The following is an 18,420-nucleotide window of genomic DNA, read 5'->3' as shown; positions in this document are numbered from 1 at the left end:
GCCTGTGTAACAGCACTGCCTTCTACTGGCTAAATGAGTCAATGACAGCCTGTAAGAGACACAGAGAGAGAGCGAGGGAGAGAGGGAGAGAGAAAGAGAGAGGAAGAGAGAGAGAGAGAGAGAGGGAGAGAGAGAGAGAGAGAGAGAGAGAGAGAGAGAGAGAGAGAGAGAGAGGGAGAGACAAAGAGGGAGATGCTCTCCTTGGACCACGTAAGCCATATTTCATTTCCTGGCCGTTTTAATCCTACAAACAGGTAATGAGAAAACGGATTACCATGTTCCCCCGATGCTGTGTTCAATGAGGTGAAAAAAAAAAAAAAAAAGAATTTCTATCCATAAATTCACCAGGAAAGAAGAACCACCCCACCCAACCCCCAGCCACAAACACAAAAATATTCATATACACAACATGTTTACGGTCTCTCTGATGCACTGCAACACTTACCAGTTTGATATAAGGCCTTCAGTGCAGCTATGTCTGACAGGTCCTCTGCTCGCGCTCGACATAACCAGCGATTATAACTGCAGCGAGGAAACAGAAAAAAGAAAGGTTCATGATGTATAATTCATGTATGGAAGACATAGATTAAACAGGCTTAAGAAACAGGTTTGCGGTTGCCTGCAGTGAAACAAAAAGAACCTGGCTGTAGTTGAATGGTAATTAGGATGTTAATTAAATTCATCAATTATCATTTTGGCAACAATTACTTTAAATAAGTCAAGATGAACGCAGTAAAATAAATCTGTTGCTCAACAGATGATGTAATCATAATATCTAACAAAACAATTGCATTTGTCATTTTAGTAAAGATTGTGCAGCCCAAATCAAGTGGTAGTTTCAGGCAAAAATATCAGTTTTAGCTAAAACTGACAAAAACATATTGCACAAGCTGAGCTTTATTAGTTGCGCTCACAGTTCTTGTGTTACTCTTGCATGCAGGCAGCTCCTTGTTTCCTCCTGAACTTAGTGCAGGTGAAAGCCTCCGTGCATGTTAGATAAGCAATAAGCCATAGGAGCCTGTGGTTTACAGAGGCTTTAGAGCAGCTGACAGCTGTTAAGTTGTTAGGCAGGAACTGGATAGCATTGGAATAAAGAAACAATAATAAATCAATATTCTTGTTCCACCAAGCAGTACAGTTCTACCTCCAGGGATGATTTTTGGTTGGAACATCAAAATTTAAAGCTTTGCAAGGCATAACTTTCAGGCAAAAAGTCAACTCATCTGGTCTAAATCACAAAGTGGAACTGCAACAGAGAAAGTGATCAATGCCAGTTTGCCCTGTTGGTACTTCTCTTCCCACATGAAGTGACAAATTCAAACTCGAGAGGGAAGTGCAATAAACAGGCCCTTAGCTTTTGGGTTTTGAAGACTCTTTCTGCCCCTCCCACTGTTTTTTTTTTTAATTGTGCCTACATGCATCCGCTCAATTTACTACTGCACCTGCAAACTCGCACACCATGCCCACCCAACCAGGCTGGCAAACCGTGCCACTTTAAACAAATACATAATCAAATGACTACACATTTTAATTAATTGGAGTGGGAGAGCTGCCAAATTTTATGCATCATGACGGCGGTTTCATATGTGCATGCCTGCAGCTTGGGAAGATAAGAACAAAACAACAACAACAAAAAAAAAACTCATCTCCTTGGCATCCTCGGGTGTAAAGACTGACCAGGCTGGCAAATGTGCACACTCTATGCAGCCTACTAATATCACATTACAGGATTTCACAGTGCTGAAGTATTTTAATTTCAAATGGTTAACATCCACTTGCAAAACTACCTGATGCACTAGTGATCACAATGATGTCATCACTGCATCAGGTGTTTACAGTTTCAGTCGTGACCCAGCTGATTAGAAATGAGAATTGGAACTATCTGTTTAGTAATGTAAAATATTATGTAAGTCTATCTCTCAGAGTCTGGATGGAGTCTTACTTCCTCTGATGCTGTTTCTGCATGGCAGCCTCCGACATCTGACCCTGCAGGATCAGTTTGCGCTGTTTGTCGACGTCGCCCTCCATCCGGGCAAAGGCGTGGTTCCCCACCTGGCCCAGGTCAGACTCCAGACTGTCCTCACAGTCATCTGTACACACACACACACACACACACACACACATTAAATATTCTTTACTGGACTCATTACGATGGTGTTAGCATACATATGATTTATGATAACGACAAAAACTAATAAAACTAATAATATTAATTTCAATATGGACACACGGACAAGGAAGCAAACACAAGTTTATACACACACACGCACAGGTATCATCAGGTATCCCTTCCCAGCAGCATAATGTTCTCACATGTCAATACATATGTATACATGTTTTTTTGTTTGTTTAAAAAAAAAAAAAAAAAAAAACACTCACAAACAACACATACGAACACAATGTTTTTGTTCTACATCTGAATCTTTTCAACAGGAGTCATTTTACTGTCTACAGGTGTGTAAACTTGGCTGCCACATTTGCCCTCATGTGTTCTTGCTTATCTTTGTCTTTTATCTAATATGCTGTCAAAACCATACACTCAAAATCAGAAGCCAGGCTCCAGCTGAAGCGTGTTTCTGTCTGTATTTTTGTCTAGGCAAGGCAAGGCAAAGCAAGTTTATTTCTACAGCAATTTTTAAACACAAGGCAACTGAAAATAAGCTTAAAGACATAAAAACAATATTTAAAAGCCAGTTTAAAAAATGTAAAAAAAAAAAAGAAAAAAATAGTAACCGATGAATGAAATAATTTATATTGAATAAAAAAGCTAAAGTTACAGCGCATAATTTAGTAAGATGCAGTGGCAAACAGTAAAGTTTTAAGCTTGGATTTAAGAGTAGAGAGTTGGAGCTGACCTCAGATCTGCTGGAAGCTTGTTTCAGATATATGGTGCATAGAAACTAGAAACTGCTTCAGCGTGTTTTGTTTTGAGAGACAACCTGACAGGTCTGGATGATTCGTAAAGCAGCAGATCAGAAATGTACTTAGGCCCTAAACCATTCAGCTCTTTATAAAACAGTGCCAGTGTTTTAAAATCCATCCTCTGAGATACAGGAAACCCGTGCAGTTTTCTGAGAACTGAAGTGCTGTGCTCCACTTTCTCAGTTTTAGTCAGGAATCTAAGCAGCAATCTGAATGAGCTACGGTTATCTGATTGATATTTTACAGAGACCATTAAAGACACTGTCTTTAGTTTTTCTAAGTCATGCTGAGATGTAAGTCCTCTAATTGTTACTATATGTTTAAGATGACAGTATGCTGATTTTGTGATTGTCTTATTATGGCTGTTAAAATTTAGGCCTACGTCCATTACTACACCAAGATTTCTGACTTGGTTTGTAGTTTTAAATGATAGGGAATCAAGGTAAGCACTAACGTTCCTCACCAATAACAATTATTTCAGTTTTATCTTTATTTAACTGGAGCACATTTGGCACATCCACTCATTGGTTTGCTAGATACACAATATACTACAATACAGTTATTTGCTAAATAAATGAGATAGTGGGGACATGTAGATGCTGAACAGAAGAGGCACAAGAATGGATCCTTGGGGAACTCACATAGATAGGATTCAATCCAAATTAGGACTGCACCAGAGAGTCCCACCCAGTTTTTCAGTCTAATAATAAGCAATCGTCAACCATGTCATATGCAGAACAAGTAACACCAAACACAGAAAATGGACTGAAACTAAAACACAGGAATGATCAGAGAAATCACTTAATCAATTAAGTTTCTCATTACTTTCTACTAACTGTACTCACATTACTTTAGTTATTTCTCTCTCTGAAAAGTAGAAAATAGAATTTTATTACAACAGTAGTTGCAATGTGATTACTGACAATTAAAATGTAACCTTACATTACCGGGAAAAGTAATCCAATTACAGTAATCACTGTAATGATCTCATCTAATTCCTCTAATCTAATTACTCCCAACACTGATTGGCATATAGTCTCAAGTGTTTCAAGATTATCCACAACCACCATTAACGACATGCGAACAACATGAAAACATGCTGACACTATTTTGTTCAAGCATGTTTTTGACCTGTTTGACCTTCCATACACACACGACACTACAGAATGTCAAAACATGACAGCTGGATATGAAAGGGCACAGAAATGAGGCATCAGTGGCTAAGAATGTGCAACGGAACCTGAGGAAAACATTTTATTATGTCAGCTCTCTTGAACTTTGTAATTTTCCAGAATCTAATCAACATGTCCATGACATTTTCAAATTTTCCAGTTATATTCCATGACTGGAAAACTAGTCTAGAAATTTCCATGTTTTCCAGATTTTCCAGGATGTGCTGGAATCCTGATTCGGTTTCATTCACTGGATCAACACCATGAACCAGACATCATTATTATTATTATTTACCCTGCAACACATTTGCAACTCTGTTTTAAGAGCTCTCTAAAGAAATTATTTTATCCTTGTACTGACAACTACATTTTTGGAAAATTGGAATCTCTAATGGAGATTAACAGAAACCTGGAATCTGAAAAAAATACATGAAAATCTCTGAAGAGCCCAGAGATTTATGTAACCAACCAATCTGAATTGAAACATGGAAAATGAATCCCCACGAGCTCGTTTGCTTGTCTGAAGGCTGTTAATCTTGTAGATTTGGGTCGGATCTCCTGTCTGCTGTGGGAACACCTGCTCAGTGTTAGTCAGGCCTGCCGTCGCCAGCTGAAACTCTTTGTGGTGTACGGCGGAGAGATGATACTCTATGGAAAACATGAAGGCCTCCAGGAAGGCATGGCTCGTTGAATGCTCACAGCGCTTTTGACAGCGTGTGTGAGTATGTGAAGGTGTGTGTCTGTAGGCATTGGCATGGGCTGAGGACATACGCAGCCAGACGTTCCACAGACTCAGTGATGATATATTCTTCTCCATCGTTCTCCCATGTCCACTGACTGGCTGACTGACCAGCTACTGGGTGACTGACTTACAGACTGATTGTCCAGCTGTCTGACCGGTTGACTCTCCAAAGTATATTTCAAACTTTTTCATGTTCTGGACCCGCAGGTTGACTTTCAATAAGCTGTGGACCCCAAGTGAACTGATTCTTACCCTGGAAGGAGCCTTATATCAAGAAATATGTTGGTTTGTGTTAAAAATTAAATCACAAGCATTTAAACACAAGAAATCTGAGGTCGATCCAGCATCACTGATAAATATATAATTTTAATATTTTTAAATTTTGTGTTATCATAATTTCTACTCCCCGCTCCCTCGAGTTTTTATTTACTGTTGCATTATTTTTTATATACAAATAAGCTAATTGCCTTTTTCCTGGGGTTTTGAAAGAAATCAAGTGAAAACTATTTTAAAAAAATTATTATTATTAATGCAGCAAGAAGATTTAAATCACCAAATGAAACATCAACCATTTGAGAAAATAAGAGGCATGTTTTGCTTATGGCTCATCCACATTCAAGCTGTGTACCTTCTAGGGTGCCTGGTTTCTCAGTGATACGGATCTGTCTCTCGGGGACTACGGGTTCGCCCTCAGAGTTTCCGATGTCGGCCGGGATGAGAGGCAGGCTGGTCCTCTCCTCTTCTTCAGTGCGAGGGTAGTACAGAGGCAGCAACTTCCTGTACACCGGCTGGGGGCCCACACACACACACACACATTATAATGCAAACCTTACAAAGTATTCATAAAAATGAACAACTTCATACATGTTGGCATTTCATACAGTAAGGTCGCGTGGCAACTAGGGAGACCATTCTTCAGCAAATGGACTATGTGGATTCAATTTATGTACTGAACGCGTCTCACATGGTTCTTACATTCCCGTGTGCGCCCCAGATGAAGGTTCTGTAAGGCAAGTTCAAAGCACATCCATTCATAGACTACTGGCACTGATATGAGCTTCACTGTTTACGAGTAAATCTTGTAAGATGGTCTTCTTATGTCCTTCCCGTTTCTTTCTTTTTTGTTATCCTTTGTGTGTCACACCAGCTTGTAGATGGGATACAGATACTGTCAACGTGTGTGTTGACAGTCAAAACTCACCGGACACAGCAGTCTGGCTCATATGTCTTGCATTTATGGATTGCCTAACCTCTGATAGTGGAAGGAATTCATTCATTATGACTGATTAGTTGTAAGTGTTGTGGTGAATAGAGGCCCAGATCACTAATCACAAATTCAGCCAAGCTTGTGTCACCAAGCCTTAAGATATAGTGATGCCTCAAAATTGATAATGATGCTGCTTTAACAAATATATAATATTAAAAACATGTTTTATTAAGCCATCCTCACTGATTGGGGGAAGTGTGTTCAGGAAACACCGACTTATCTGGAATTTATGATAAAGCCTTATCTTTGCAGGGGCTGTAAGGCTGGTTTAATAAAACGTTGGACCTGTACACACCTCCTCTGTGTCTGACACGGCAAACACCACAGTCTCAATGTTGTTTCCATAGTTCTCCAGGAACCTGCGCACTGTTCCTGAAAACACACACAAAAACACACATGCATTTCTTGTTACCGCAGACATGAGAGACATGAGAGCATGTTGTTAACTTATTTTTGAATGCACCACAAATCTGCCTTCCAAAATGACCCATGTGTCCCCGGTACATCATTCACCCTTTTGCTTCATGCCAGCTTTTCAGAGTACACACTATGATGAGCGCTAGTGAGTGACAGGCACTGGCTCGCCTTTCAAAAATAATGTTGTTAGTGTTTTTTATTATATTGCTTGTAGAATTACACATTTTAAAAACTGTTTAATAAAACAGGTGAACTGATCATCAGACCAGTCTTTCAAAAATACAGTTTATTCATATTATTCTGAAACCCAGAATTTTAACTTTTCAGAAAGTGTGTGTATTTTGTATCTTCCTGTTGAAGTTAGGGTTACACTGGCATTAGCCTGTTAACCTTTAATTAACATAGGTAGCTTTTTTTACTTTCTTCTAATTTAATTATTTAATCCTTTTTTCTGTGTTTTTGTCTTTGTACAAGCACTTTATATCTCTGATTAGGAAAATGCTATATAAGTAAGTTGTTCTTCCTCTTAAGTTTTAACACTCTGAGCATATTTCCTGGACTTAGCAAGGCCAGTTTGTGGTCATATGTCCATTATATATGGAACAAACAGCAAAGTACTTCAAAATAAGACACCTATGTCTCACCTATCCTTGGTGAGACAGCTTAATCACAATTTGAATGGCATGTGTACTTCTGTATTATGCACTGATGTCTGTATGTGTTGCAGTCTGTTTGACTGAATTGGTTTGTGCATTTCCTTGGTCACTTGATTTTGACATTTATAAGATTTCTCTTGATAAAGAAATCTCCATCCCAATAGGGAGAAATGGAAAAGAGCCTTTACATGTTGTAGTTAGTATGGTCAAATGTGTCTCTGACCTCCAGAGCTGGTTTGGGCAACGGGACGTCTAATGTGACTTGAGTTCATTTACAACATGGATTTAAATCATTTTTCCTCTATCCGATTACAGGCTAATGCAGCTGCGATGTGTGCTGAAGTTAACTTGCTGGCCCAGTGGCATGCCAGCTACTTAGCATTAGCGGGATATAATGGATGGTGGTGTGTGTTATAACAAGTTATGTGAGTTTGTACTAAATATCATTTGGTGGTCTATTTGGGAGTGGCACCATGTGTTGTGTGTGTGTGTGTGTGTGTGTGTGTAGAACTGTGGTGAAATGTGGTGACTGTTAAACTTCCAAAATCAATATCTTTGAGTATATGAGACTGTGTGTGTTTCCTAAATATGTGTACAATAAGTGCGTTTGTGTGACTCGAGGTTTATCTATATGTGCTTTTCTGCATTTGTGCTTTACTCATTTGTTTGTGTATGTCTTACTGACAACTGTGTGTGTGTGTCTTACTGAGAGCGATGTGTGTGGCGTCTTCCAGCGGATAGCCTCTTTTGGTCGTGCTCACCACACATAAGCCCACAGACACCATCGCCTGCTCTCTGTGGCGAGACCAAAAACAAGTCTTACATACAGTGCCTCATTTTATACGACTGGTTAGCAGGCTTTTCACATACACACTCACTGACTCTCACTCACACACACACACACACACACACACACACACAACTCACATTCTGTTTTAGGCAAAGCCACACTCAGAGTATTTTAACCAAACTTAATTGTAAACTTGAAACCTGGTGAATTTCATGTGCAAACGAATTTATTTGACACCACGGGATTATGACTTTTATTTTGCAGAATGGTGAATTTTGACAAAACATTGTGGTGATTTTTATTTTGCATCATTGAAATCGTGATTTTCTTTCTAAGATTATCACACTGACCACTGTCTGCTATCAATAAAAAAATCCTCAATACATAAGGAGTTCATTGGTGGTTAAGCAAGAAGCAAGAGCAGAAGTTACTATAGTACAAGTATGATAGATCGATTGATTGGTCTATCATATTTGACTGGCTCTTACTTGGCTTGCTGCATGATGTTCCTGTAACAGCTGTACAGGGAGCTCTCAGCGGCCGTCCTGTACTTGGCTTTGTACTTTGGTCCCACTGTGTGGATGATGAACCTCGCTGCCAAGTTGAAGCCTTTGGTCATTTTTGCTTCCCCTGTCCGGCATCCTGCACAGAAACATGATAAAAGACTTCCTAAAGCAAAACTGAACTTTGGTAGAGTGCTGGGTACAGTGTGTATATGAGTTGTACCAGGTGCTATATGAGTCCACATGGTGAAGAAATATCCTCATTAGTTGGTTTGTGCTCCCCTGGGCTGTGGACCAGCAGCCCAGTGGAGCAAAGAGCAACTAATGAAGAAATTATGCTTGAAAAATGCCTTTGGCCATAAATTGTATTGAAATTAGCCGCTTGTGTCCCAAGATGTCTCAAACTCTTTGAGCAGGTGTGTTGGAAAACTTTGGTGATCAATAAACTGGACCTTCATCGGGCTAAACCCTGTCTGATGAAGATCCATGGAAAATGAAACATCACTGTGAATAAATTGTTATCACTTATGTCCTTAGAACACAGTTCAAGGTTAACTCAATGCTAACTAACAAAATAGTTAACTAACTAAAATAATTAATTTGATCTACTCTTAGAGCTACTGAGTTTTTTTCCTCAGAGCTCCAATCTGGCGTTTCTGTGGGAGATAGATTACAGACACACTCTGTGAGATAGTATATCAAAGCAAAAGGGAATGACAGCTATGAGCCGCATTAACATTTTTAGTGAGGGTTGCAATTATGAAGAGCAAGACATGAGCAAGTGAACATCATGTGCCCAATTATGTCTGTATGAAATAAGTAATGAACATGCATTCATATTATATGCTCTTTTACTGACTGGAAAGTCTTTTGCCTCCAGAATTTAGTCCTCAATATGTGTCTGTGCTTCCAGTTAGGGTTTATTTCTCCAGCAGCAGCAGCCTCCGCAGTACCTTTGAGTTTGAGCAGTTCGTCTCTGAGCTCCGGCCCTGCCAGCTGATGGATGCTGTCAGAAACTGGGTTCTTGTCGTTCAGCGACTCGTTGCTGGTGTTGACGATGGCTGTACAGTTCAGCAGGGCTATGTCACCAGTGCTGTTGGGAGGAAAAAGATCACTCATCTAATTATGAAATTTCACATGTATACTGTAAGCATATGAACAACTAGCTGCATAATAGGTAATCAATATCACATCAGAGGGGGTGCTGATATTCAGAATAACAGCAGGACCTCAAGTATGATATTCAATGTTTTTTCCTTATATTTATGCTTAGCATCTAGTGTTGAAAGTGCGTCCATTTGTTGTATTCTTAAAAGCTGATCCAACTGGTATTTGCTGCTGCAACAACCCAATTTCCCCACAGACATATAAACACTTGGACAGTTATTATTATTGTGCTGTGACTGGCTCCACACATATTTTTTTGTCTGCCAACATTATTTCGAAGTTGCCTCAGACAGTACAGCATACGCTCAAGTAAAGATTCTTGTTATCACTTTGGTGATAGTCTTAAGCCCTTCAGGATGCATCAGAGCCTAAATGGGGAACTACTCAAGCATGATGTGTTGAAAACTCTTGGTCACAAGACGAGCTGGGCCTCGAGTGCCAAGGAGGATGTGGAAAAAAAATTCAGCATAACTATGCTTGCTTATGTTTGCAATGTAACAACATAAAGTAGTCAGTAGTTTTTCATTTCAAACTCTTTGGTTCTCTACAATATTCCATGTGTGTTCTTGCATACTATGTCCACCTGCAAGGTCACAATGAACTCCTGCACTGGGTAGATTATCTTGTTAATTTCCCTCTGCCTCTCCTTGGAGAACACAGGAGAGCTGTCTGTATGTATGCTGAATGCCTTCTCCCCAAGAATCTTAATGTCATTAGTAACCACTATGTATACCCTGCTATATCATATCAAAATGGCTGCTGTGAAAAGGCTCTTACATGTTCATCCAAAACACTTAAATTTTACAGGAAAATACAAGTCCACAATTCACGGTAAAGTGACCCCAGCTGCGTTTCTTAAACTATGTGTGTATTGCCTCATAAACCTCCAGGGTCGGTTCTGCGCTGAGGTCTTTAGTGCAGCAGGAATGTGAAGCTCCTGATGACTGAACAGAGGAGGGCTGGTGCAACAAGGCTCCTACTGAGAAACTGCTGCCAGGCCAGGCTCTGGATGGTCATGTGCCCCACAACAAAGAGGATTTAGAAAGTGCTCTGGGTGCCCGTGTGGGGAGACACAGGCAGCGCTCACACATCAGACCCTCATGCTCAAGTTCATTCTTGATAACTGCTGCTCATACCTGAAATATTTTGAATGATTGTTTTAATTTACTCCTGGATGCCGGTTCATACCAGAAACAATTATGTACTATCAACAATGTTGAAACGACACGCATTTGTTGAGTAACAATAACGATAAAACGTTACATTCACTTTTCAAGCCAACGCAGTTCAACCTAGCAGCCAACATTATCAGCTCGTTAAATTAACAGCTGTTTCCAGTGGGTTGTAATAAAATGTTCAGTGGCAAATTGGTTTATGAAAACAAGTGTGTAATCTGTAATACTGCAGGTTTCAATAGACAGTGAATGTTTGACTTCTCTTTGATGCAGAGTGGAGTGGCATATTGTCGCTTATTGTTGGATGGATTCTTGTTTCATTTTATGGATATTTAAGTATACTGATATCGAACAAATGAGACTTCTAATGGTGCAGTGTGTTTTTATCCTTGGAGGGAAATTGGATGGGTTTTTAAAATAAAAAAAAAAGTCACTGGGCATCACTATCACACTGGGCGCTGACACAGGCAGTATGTAAACAGGGGTAAGCTCTCACTTTATGAGCATCATAGTGTGGGTAGCTATGGGTGTCATCTTGACAGGTGTGTGTAATTCTGGAACAGATGACGTGTGTGTCGGTAGCTGAGTAAGCGGTGTAATAGCAGAGAAGTTCATGACTAACAGCAAAAAGTATTACCAGTGTGTTTGTTCACTGCAATAAACAGAAAAGCCATGACAAAGTTATCTCCAGTCTTTATGAAGAAAATACTTCCTGGGCTATGTTAACCATGGTTGGAAAGCACTGAGCGGGAAGGCTGCAGAAGCTCCATCATCAAATTTCCATGCAAAAAAGACCCATGAGCTACTGAGCTATTTCTTTCTTGTCCAATTCCATCGTCCTCAGGCTCTTAACACAGGTAGCTTGGTGGAAAAAATAGCTTGGCACACGGAAAGCTACATTGTTTTGAAAGTCAAGAAACTATTGTAAAAATACTGACAACTGTAAATTATGTGTTAATTAGTCTATCAGGTAATGCTGAAAGCACTAATGCCAGTGGTGATAGGCTGGATAAACAGCACTGATTTGAGAAGTACATAAAAGTATTGAAAATTGTCACTTGATACAAACCAAGATGCTGGATATTCTTCAAAATAAGAGCGTAAACAGAAAATGAAAATGGCCAGCCAGCACGGATAACTCCACCCAACAGTTCCTGGTCCTAAAAGGAGCCTGCTCATGAGGTGGAACCAAAATTTAGCCACAAGAACAGTGTCCTGAACCTTTCTGCAGGTAATAGAAAGACTAAAGCTAAGAGCAATACCCAGAAAAAGTTTGGCCAAGTGGTGTGATGTAGCATGACATGGCATAATACAGGAGAAGGGGCATTTGAACCAAAGCTACCATCTAAAAATTCCCTCTGCTATTCTCTTAGTCATGTCCACATTAAGATGACCAAACTTTAGAGCAAAATGTCATCCAAACTGCAACACTAGCATTTTGTCTTCCAACCCTCCAAATGGAAACACCAAAACATTGAATATTCAAAACACACCCCTACTGAGATGCTTGATACTGGATACCAGCTTTGACTACATGATAATTCCATACCAGCGTTTTCAAAATGCTCATATTTTTTTTTCAAACAGTGCCATTTTCATAGGTGGAAAACACCTGATTAATGAATATGAATGTGTGAATGGAGACAGGACAAAATGGAGAGAAAAATGAGGCATTTTCAAATTTATTTGGCTTAACATGGACACAGCCTTGGGAGAAAGGTAGAAAACACTTTTTTGTTAACTATTGTGAAACTTGTTTGCTCTCCTCCCAATGAATACAGTGCTCATTGTTCGCAGTGATTGGCCACCTCAGACCCTCCATTCAACTGCTGTTGAGGAATGATTTAAACATTCTCAACTTAATCTGTTTTTCCAGTGGCTGGGACTCGTAATTACCCTGTTCACACATCCTGTAAACTGCTAGAAATACCATAAAGAACCACCGCAAAAAAATAAATGAGGAGGTGTGAACTTTGCGGTGTTACTTATGATCATTTACTGCCATATAGAGGACGAAACTAGCCTCAGGTTGCAGAACAAAGTCTGTTAAGAAGCACTCTATGCCAAGAGTCCCACAGTGCAGAGTGCAGGAACCAAAAATGTCAAATGACAAAAAGAAAGGCAAGAACTAAACTGGATTTCTTAGTAACTCCAAGGTAAGTGAGGTCCAGAGTGGAAACAGCAGAAGAAAAGAGAGGACAGCGAGAAATAAACATGACTGCCAAAGCACTACTTTACATTGTCAAAAAACACTATTTCCATCATATTTGACATCCTGTTATTCCTGTCACCAGCTATAATGTTGTGGCAATAGTTTTATAAAGCAGATACCGATATCTGCAGGCCGAAATCACCAGCAACTCATATTTTGCGCACATATTACTCAGTGTTAAACTGAACCAATTTAAGTAGTGAGCACTATTTTGTCTCAAAAAACATCTGGGTGTAAAAGCCTTTGCAACAGCATTTAGACCATCATGGGACACTGAAACTCTCCACTGAAACCCAGACTAATGAAATTCTTTGAGGATTAGCAGCTCTTTAAGCCAGACTTACCCACTGCTCCTATTCAACTGTGGGGAAACTGAGATCCTCAATGTAGTGCCACCACAACCAATCAGAATTTTTTTTTTTTTTGGAAAGTTCAATTAAAAGAAAGGTGAAAGGTGTCAACTCTGTACGCAGCCTAAATCTGACTTCGACCCAGCATCACTGACCCAACCTTTAAATATATCATTTTAATTATCTGACCTGTATTATTCCTGTCATTTAAAAAAAACAAACAAAAAAAAAAAAAAAAACATTTTTTGTATGTTTTTGTTACTTTTCCTTTTATTTCACTAATTTTCTGGTGATTTTCAATTTTTTACACTATTGCTCTGGTCATTTTTTCTAATTTACCCATTGTCCTTTTCCCATATTTGAAAAGAAATCAAGTGAATTTGCCCAGATTTAAAAAATTAAAAAAAAAAAAAAAAAAAAAAAAAAAAAAATCAGACAATTAGTTACAAAATGAAAAATAAAAATCAATTTTGGGTGAAAAAAAAACCCTTCAGGTTGGACATCGATCTATTCATGGTAAAATGCAAGGGCCAAAAGGATTTTTTGCCCCTGGCCCCAAATGTCTAGATGGCACCGGTTTCAAAGCTCAAAATGAATAATTAAATACATCAAATGTTCCAAGAAAACATGTTTTAGAGACTGTGCATAGCCGTGGTCAGGGAGGAACTGTGCTCCTTTTTCAGCTTTTGGTAGGTCTCTGAACTGAAACGAGAAGCAGAATTGCATATGACGAAATATGACTCACAAGAGGATGATCTTCCGGTTGATGTCAGGCCTGAAAGGGAAGGGCGAGGGGAAGGCCTGCTGGCTGACCAGGCTGTCGCTGTACTCCTGCGGGATCTCCTCAGCTTCAGGATCCAGCTGCTGCTCCCACGTGGGGAGAGTCTGGATGTCTACGAACTGAGAGCGAGCACCCAGAGGATCCATTCCCTCAGGCACCACGGGCACACACTGGATCTCCAAGCAGCCACGCTGCAAACAGGACAGGGAGAAAAACGTGACACACTGTGTAGCCTGAGCGATGTATAAGGAGATACAGAGTCAGAGCGAGAGAGAGCATCTTCTGATGGACGTCAATCTGTGATGTTCAACACATTCCAGAAGTGATTTATGACAAACCCTCTTTCCCTCATACTGCTTGATCCACTTCTACTGCTGTTAGCGATTTCCTACAATTCCCAAAATGTCTTCTGCCTGTTACTCAAAATACAGGTCCCTCCCGTTATTGTTAAAATACCACCTGGGAAACTACTTTCCTTTACCTTTGTGACCCGGAAACCCATTAACATTGCCAACTTGCAAGCTGTTCTGATATGGCAGGAAACACAGCCTTTGATTGAGGAAACACATAAATATTTCTATGTAGGCCCGATCATATTCATGACATGCAGAGTCAGACTTGTCTCAGTGGGTAGGACGGGGGTTATGTTTTTGCATCATCCTGTTTGTCTGTTTATTTTTTTACAGTACATCTCTAAAAGTCATCGAGTTGACAGCGGGCGTGGTTTCACATAAGAACACATGTAACTTCTGAACGAATTCGCAAAACATCATGAAACTTTATGCAAAGGCAGGAAGAGCCAATCCACTTTTCACTATGATTGGCCACGAGGCAGGTGTGGTGGTGGGTGCGATGAACTGTTGGTGAATATCCAACATGTGGAACTGGCAAATCTTGACAACTGCACGGTGTTGGTGGAGATGTGTGCTTTACTTTGTTGTAACTGACATAATTAGACTTCATAAGGTGACATGGTTGGGCTGTGTCACTGAAGGTTGCTATAGGCTACTTCATCTGTCTCAAATGTAATCTTAATCTGTAATCTTAAGATCTTAAGATCTGTTGACAAAACTGTCCAGATGCTGTTTGTTTCTCCCTTCTCTCATTCACGTTCATCGCTTCCTCCTAGTTACTTCCTGGTGGAAGGCAGGTGAAAAGTAGGAAGGACAAACAGGACGCACCCCATGTCAGTAGAGAAGTTGGTATTTTTGTAGCACTGGCGATCAATTTCTGCCTGTATGAAATATTTGGATTTTCAAGAAACATATCTGTGTTTGGCCAGTTATCCATGGGAGTTACAAAATACTCACTAAAGCAACAAAAATATGTTGTATATCACCAATAATTGATTTTGTTAAAATATCAAGGGAGAATTTTTACTTTAAAGGCCGGAAGAATCCCAGTTTCCTCTCCTACTACACATGTAAACTGGGTCACCCTGATGTAAAGAGCTGCTAACTCCCAAATAGTTCCATCAGTTTGGGTTTCAGTGGAGTTTTATGTGTTATGATGCTCTAAATGCTGTTTTAGAGTTTTCTGCCTGGAGAAAAATAAAATTCCAGGGGGAAAAACTAGATACTTGTAATCTCTGTCAGGAATCTGCTCAAATTTCTGGATAATAAATACTAGTTATCAAAGACTTCGTTGACAAGCTTAAAGATATTGGTTTTGGTCTCAGGCTTCAAACACTACTAGCTGAACTCTAATCAACAGGGAAGGTTAGTTTAAAAGAAGCTAAGTGGTTTTATCTGCTTTCCACTTTTGGTCCCTGTTTGTAAAACAGAACATGCTTGTTGAGATCCACCTTGTGACCAGGCTGAAATGCCACTTTGAAGGATTGAATCTCTGGCTGTTCTCCCCACTCTGGCTTTTCAGACAGCCAGACAGAGTCAATTTAGAAAAACTCTTGCTTGTTAATCTGGGTGCTGCGATGGCAACACAACTCTGGAACCATAATACAAGTCACATATAGCCTATCACTCCTCATCACGCCACTACCAAACTGGCTCTGACTTCACCCAATTCAGCCTGCATAATGACTGGATTGATATCATGTTAGGGTTGTAATTATATCAGCTTTCTTCAGTCTGGGGGTGGGGAGGGGACTATGCTGCATGGTTAAGATGCACACAGGGTGACAAGCTCAAGTCAGTGTCTGTTCATTCAGAGACGTGGTGGTGGGTAAATCCCCTTACACTGGGGCTGGACAATGTGGTTAAAAAAAAAACAAACAAAACATACAATCAATTTTATGGACATTGTGACATGATTCATGATTTTTGTGAGAATGATGATTCTTGAATTATAATTTATATTTTTAAAGGCTATTAAAGGCTATTAAAGTTAATATGATAATGTGATTTTTTCTGGGGTCTGTGTACCAAACAAATATATCTTCATAGGACCAGAAAATACAATTTGTAGGCCAGCGCATCTCTGTAGCACCATAATACTTACAATACATATTTGCAACATGTTTTGTCACACATTTGCCTTTATGAAAACGTTACAGCTTTGCTAATATTATGATCTGATTAATTTTTAATTAATTGTTCAGTACTATGTTAGATTCAGTTTACCAACCCCTCTGCTTGCACAATATTGTCTTTCAATGCTTTAATAAGGACATTAACCTCTGGCACATATTAAAAGCAGTCAGCATTAGAAGTAGTATTAATCTATTGTTAGTAAAACATAACTGATTTTATTGGCGCTTGATTGCCTTGCTATATTTGATTGATTTAGCACCACCTCACTGGCTACAAACCAAAGTACCATTGAGCAGGGTTCCATAAAAGACGCATAACATTAATTTGTTAAATAATGTTTTTTGCAGGAATTATAATTTTGATTTTCTTGGGGGAAAAAAAGGTGTAACACCGCTGGGCACCACTGTAAGACCACTACACTTACAATATGTATTTGCAACAATGTTTGGTCACACATTTACCTTTCTGGCAAAAAGCTTTGGCGATTTGTGTAGCCTATGGCACTTGCGACTATGACGATTTCGATTATAATTCGACTAACTGTCGATTAATTATTCAGTGCTACATTAGATTCAGGTTACCAAACTCTCTATCTGCACATTATTATTTACCAAAGCTTTAATGAGGACATTGACCTCCGACACAATTCAAAGCAGTCAGCATTAGAGGTAGTATCAAGCTAGCGTAAGTTACATAAATATGGGATGTTTCCAAAGAGGAAATAAACTGATATTACTGGTGCTTTTGCCTTATAATTGCCATATTTTATTCTATTTTATTTCATTTCATTTACTACAACGTCACTGGCTACTAACAAGAATATTTGAGCAGGGTCCTGTAAAAGATGCACAAAATTAATTTAATGTTATTCAGATGAATATTACCAAAGTAAGAGTCAGGACACTGGTGCCAATATCCAGTGGTGTTATATTCACGACAGATTTGAATTCCCTCTCATAACTGAATACAGTTTGTCAAGTATTTTTAGGAGAAACTCCACAGAGAATATTTACTTGAAGAGACTGTATTAAGGTCCAGGCAGGGTCTCTGCAGCTATTAAATCAGCATTGTCACCTACCTAGTCAGTCAGTGGTTTGCCAGAGAAGAGGTGATGTCCAAGCTTCCAAAATGTTGACAGGACAGTGTCTAAAATCAAGAGACACCGCCCGTGTTCCCAGCTGGCTTGCTAGCTGTCACGGCCATGGTAAAAAAATAACCACAAATCCATCTGAGCGTCCTAGTTAGCCAGGTTTACCAGCACTTAGCCCTCATGCTAGGTGCGAACCGCAGTGAGCGCCAGTGTCAAGTCCGCAGAGGTGAGGAGCATCACTTCCGGTTGTCCATTTTTTCAAAATAAAACGACGGGTAGCAAACTCTAGCTGCTGACAGGCGCTGTTTTAGTTTTCAGCAGGTACACCATGCGTGCATTTTATGAAATGATGTAGAGGACTTTGAAAGGGTTTCATAATCACATTTTCTAACTCACAAAGATTATTGCAGTTTTGTGTTTTTCATTAGTTTCTATTTTTATTCCATTTTGACCTTTTGTTTTCAATATCAGTTTAGTTTCGTTGGTTTCAGGTTTGCTAGTTCATTTTTTATTTGTTGAAAACACTTTGTTTTAGTTTAGTTTTTTATTAGTTTCAATGTTAGCAAAATAAATAAATTAATAAAACAAAAAGTCATACTATGTAAAAATTATACAAAATGAACTGACAAATTAAGACATTTTATCAGTAATTTTATTTATTTAATGTTATGTTTTGGTAGCATATGA

General features: G+C 39.3%; 1 protein-coding gene across 2 annotated transcripts in view; it reads right to left on the bottom strand.

Annotated features, from left to right (window-relative positions):
* Window positions 1–17,915, bottom strand: part of gdap2 (ganglioside induced differentiation associated protein 2) — a 33,187-nt gene extending 15,272 nt beyond the window's left edge. Inside the window, exons 1-9 of one of the 2 annotated variants that reach the window (XM_030081114.1) lie at window positions 17,722–17,915; window positions 14,119–14,345; window positions 9,423–9,562; window positions 8,455–8,608; window positions 7,883–7,971; window positions 6,399–6,475; window positions 5,465–5,624; window positions 1,943–2,090; window positions 446–522 (exon numbers count right to left, since the gene is read on the bottom strand). In XM_030081114.1, the coding sequence (XP_029936974.1) occupies window positions 446–522; window positions 1,943–2,090; window positions 5,465–5,624; window positions 6,399–6,475; window positions 7,883–7,971; window positions 8,455–8,608; window positions 9,423–9,562; window positions 14,119–14,300 (1,027 nt within the window). In that variant the 5' untranslated portion in view covers window positions 14,301–14,345; window positions 17,722–17,915. Of the gene's footprint in view, window positions 1–445; window positions 523–1,942; window positions 2,091–5,464; window positions 5,625–6,398; window positions 6,476–7,882; window positions 7,972–8,454; window positions 8,609–9,422; window positions 9,563–14,118; window positions 14,346–17,721 lie in introns of those variants that run through there. The other variant, XM_030081113.1, reaches the window with a different exon arrangement.
* Between the last annotated feature and the right edge of the window lie 505 nt (window positions 17,916–18,420).

The sequence above is a fragment of the Myripristis murdjan genome, chromosome 21, assembly GCF_902150065.1.
Source record: "Myripristis murdjan chromosome 21, fMyrMur1.1, whole genome shotgun sequence".
Lineage (NCBI taxonomy): Eukaryota > Metazoa > Chordata > Actinopteri > Holocentriformes > Holocentridae > Myripristis > Myripristis murdjan.
Note: the sequence above shows the minus strand (reverse complement) of the source record. Positions and strands in the feature narration are given on the sequence as shown.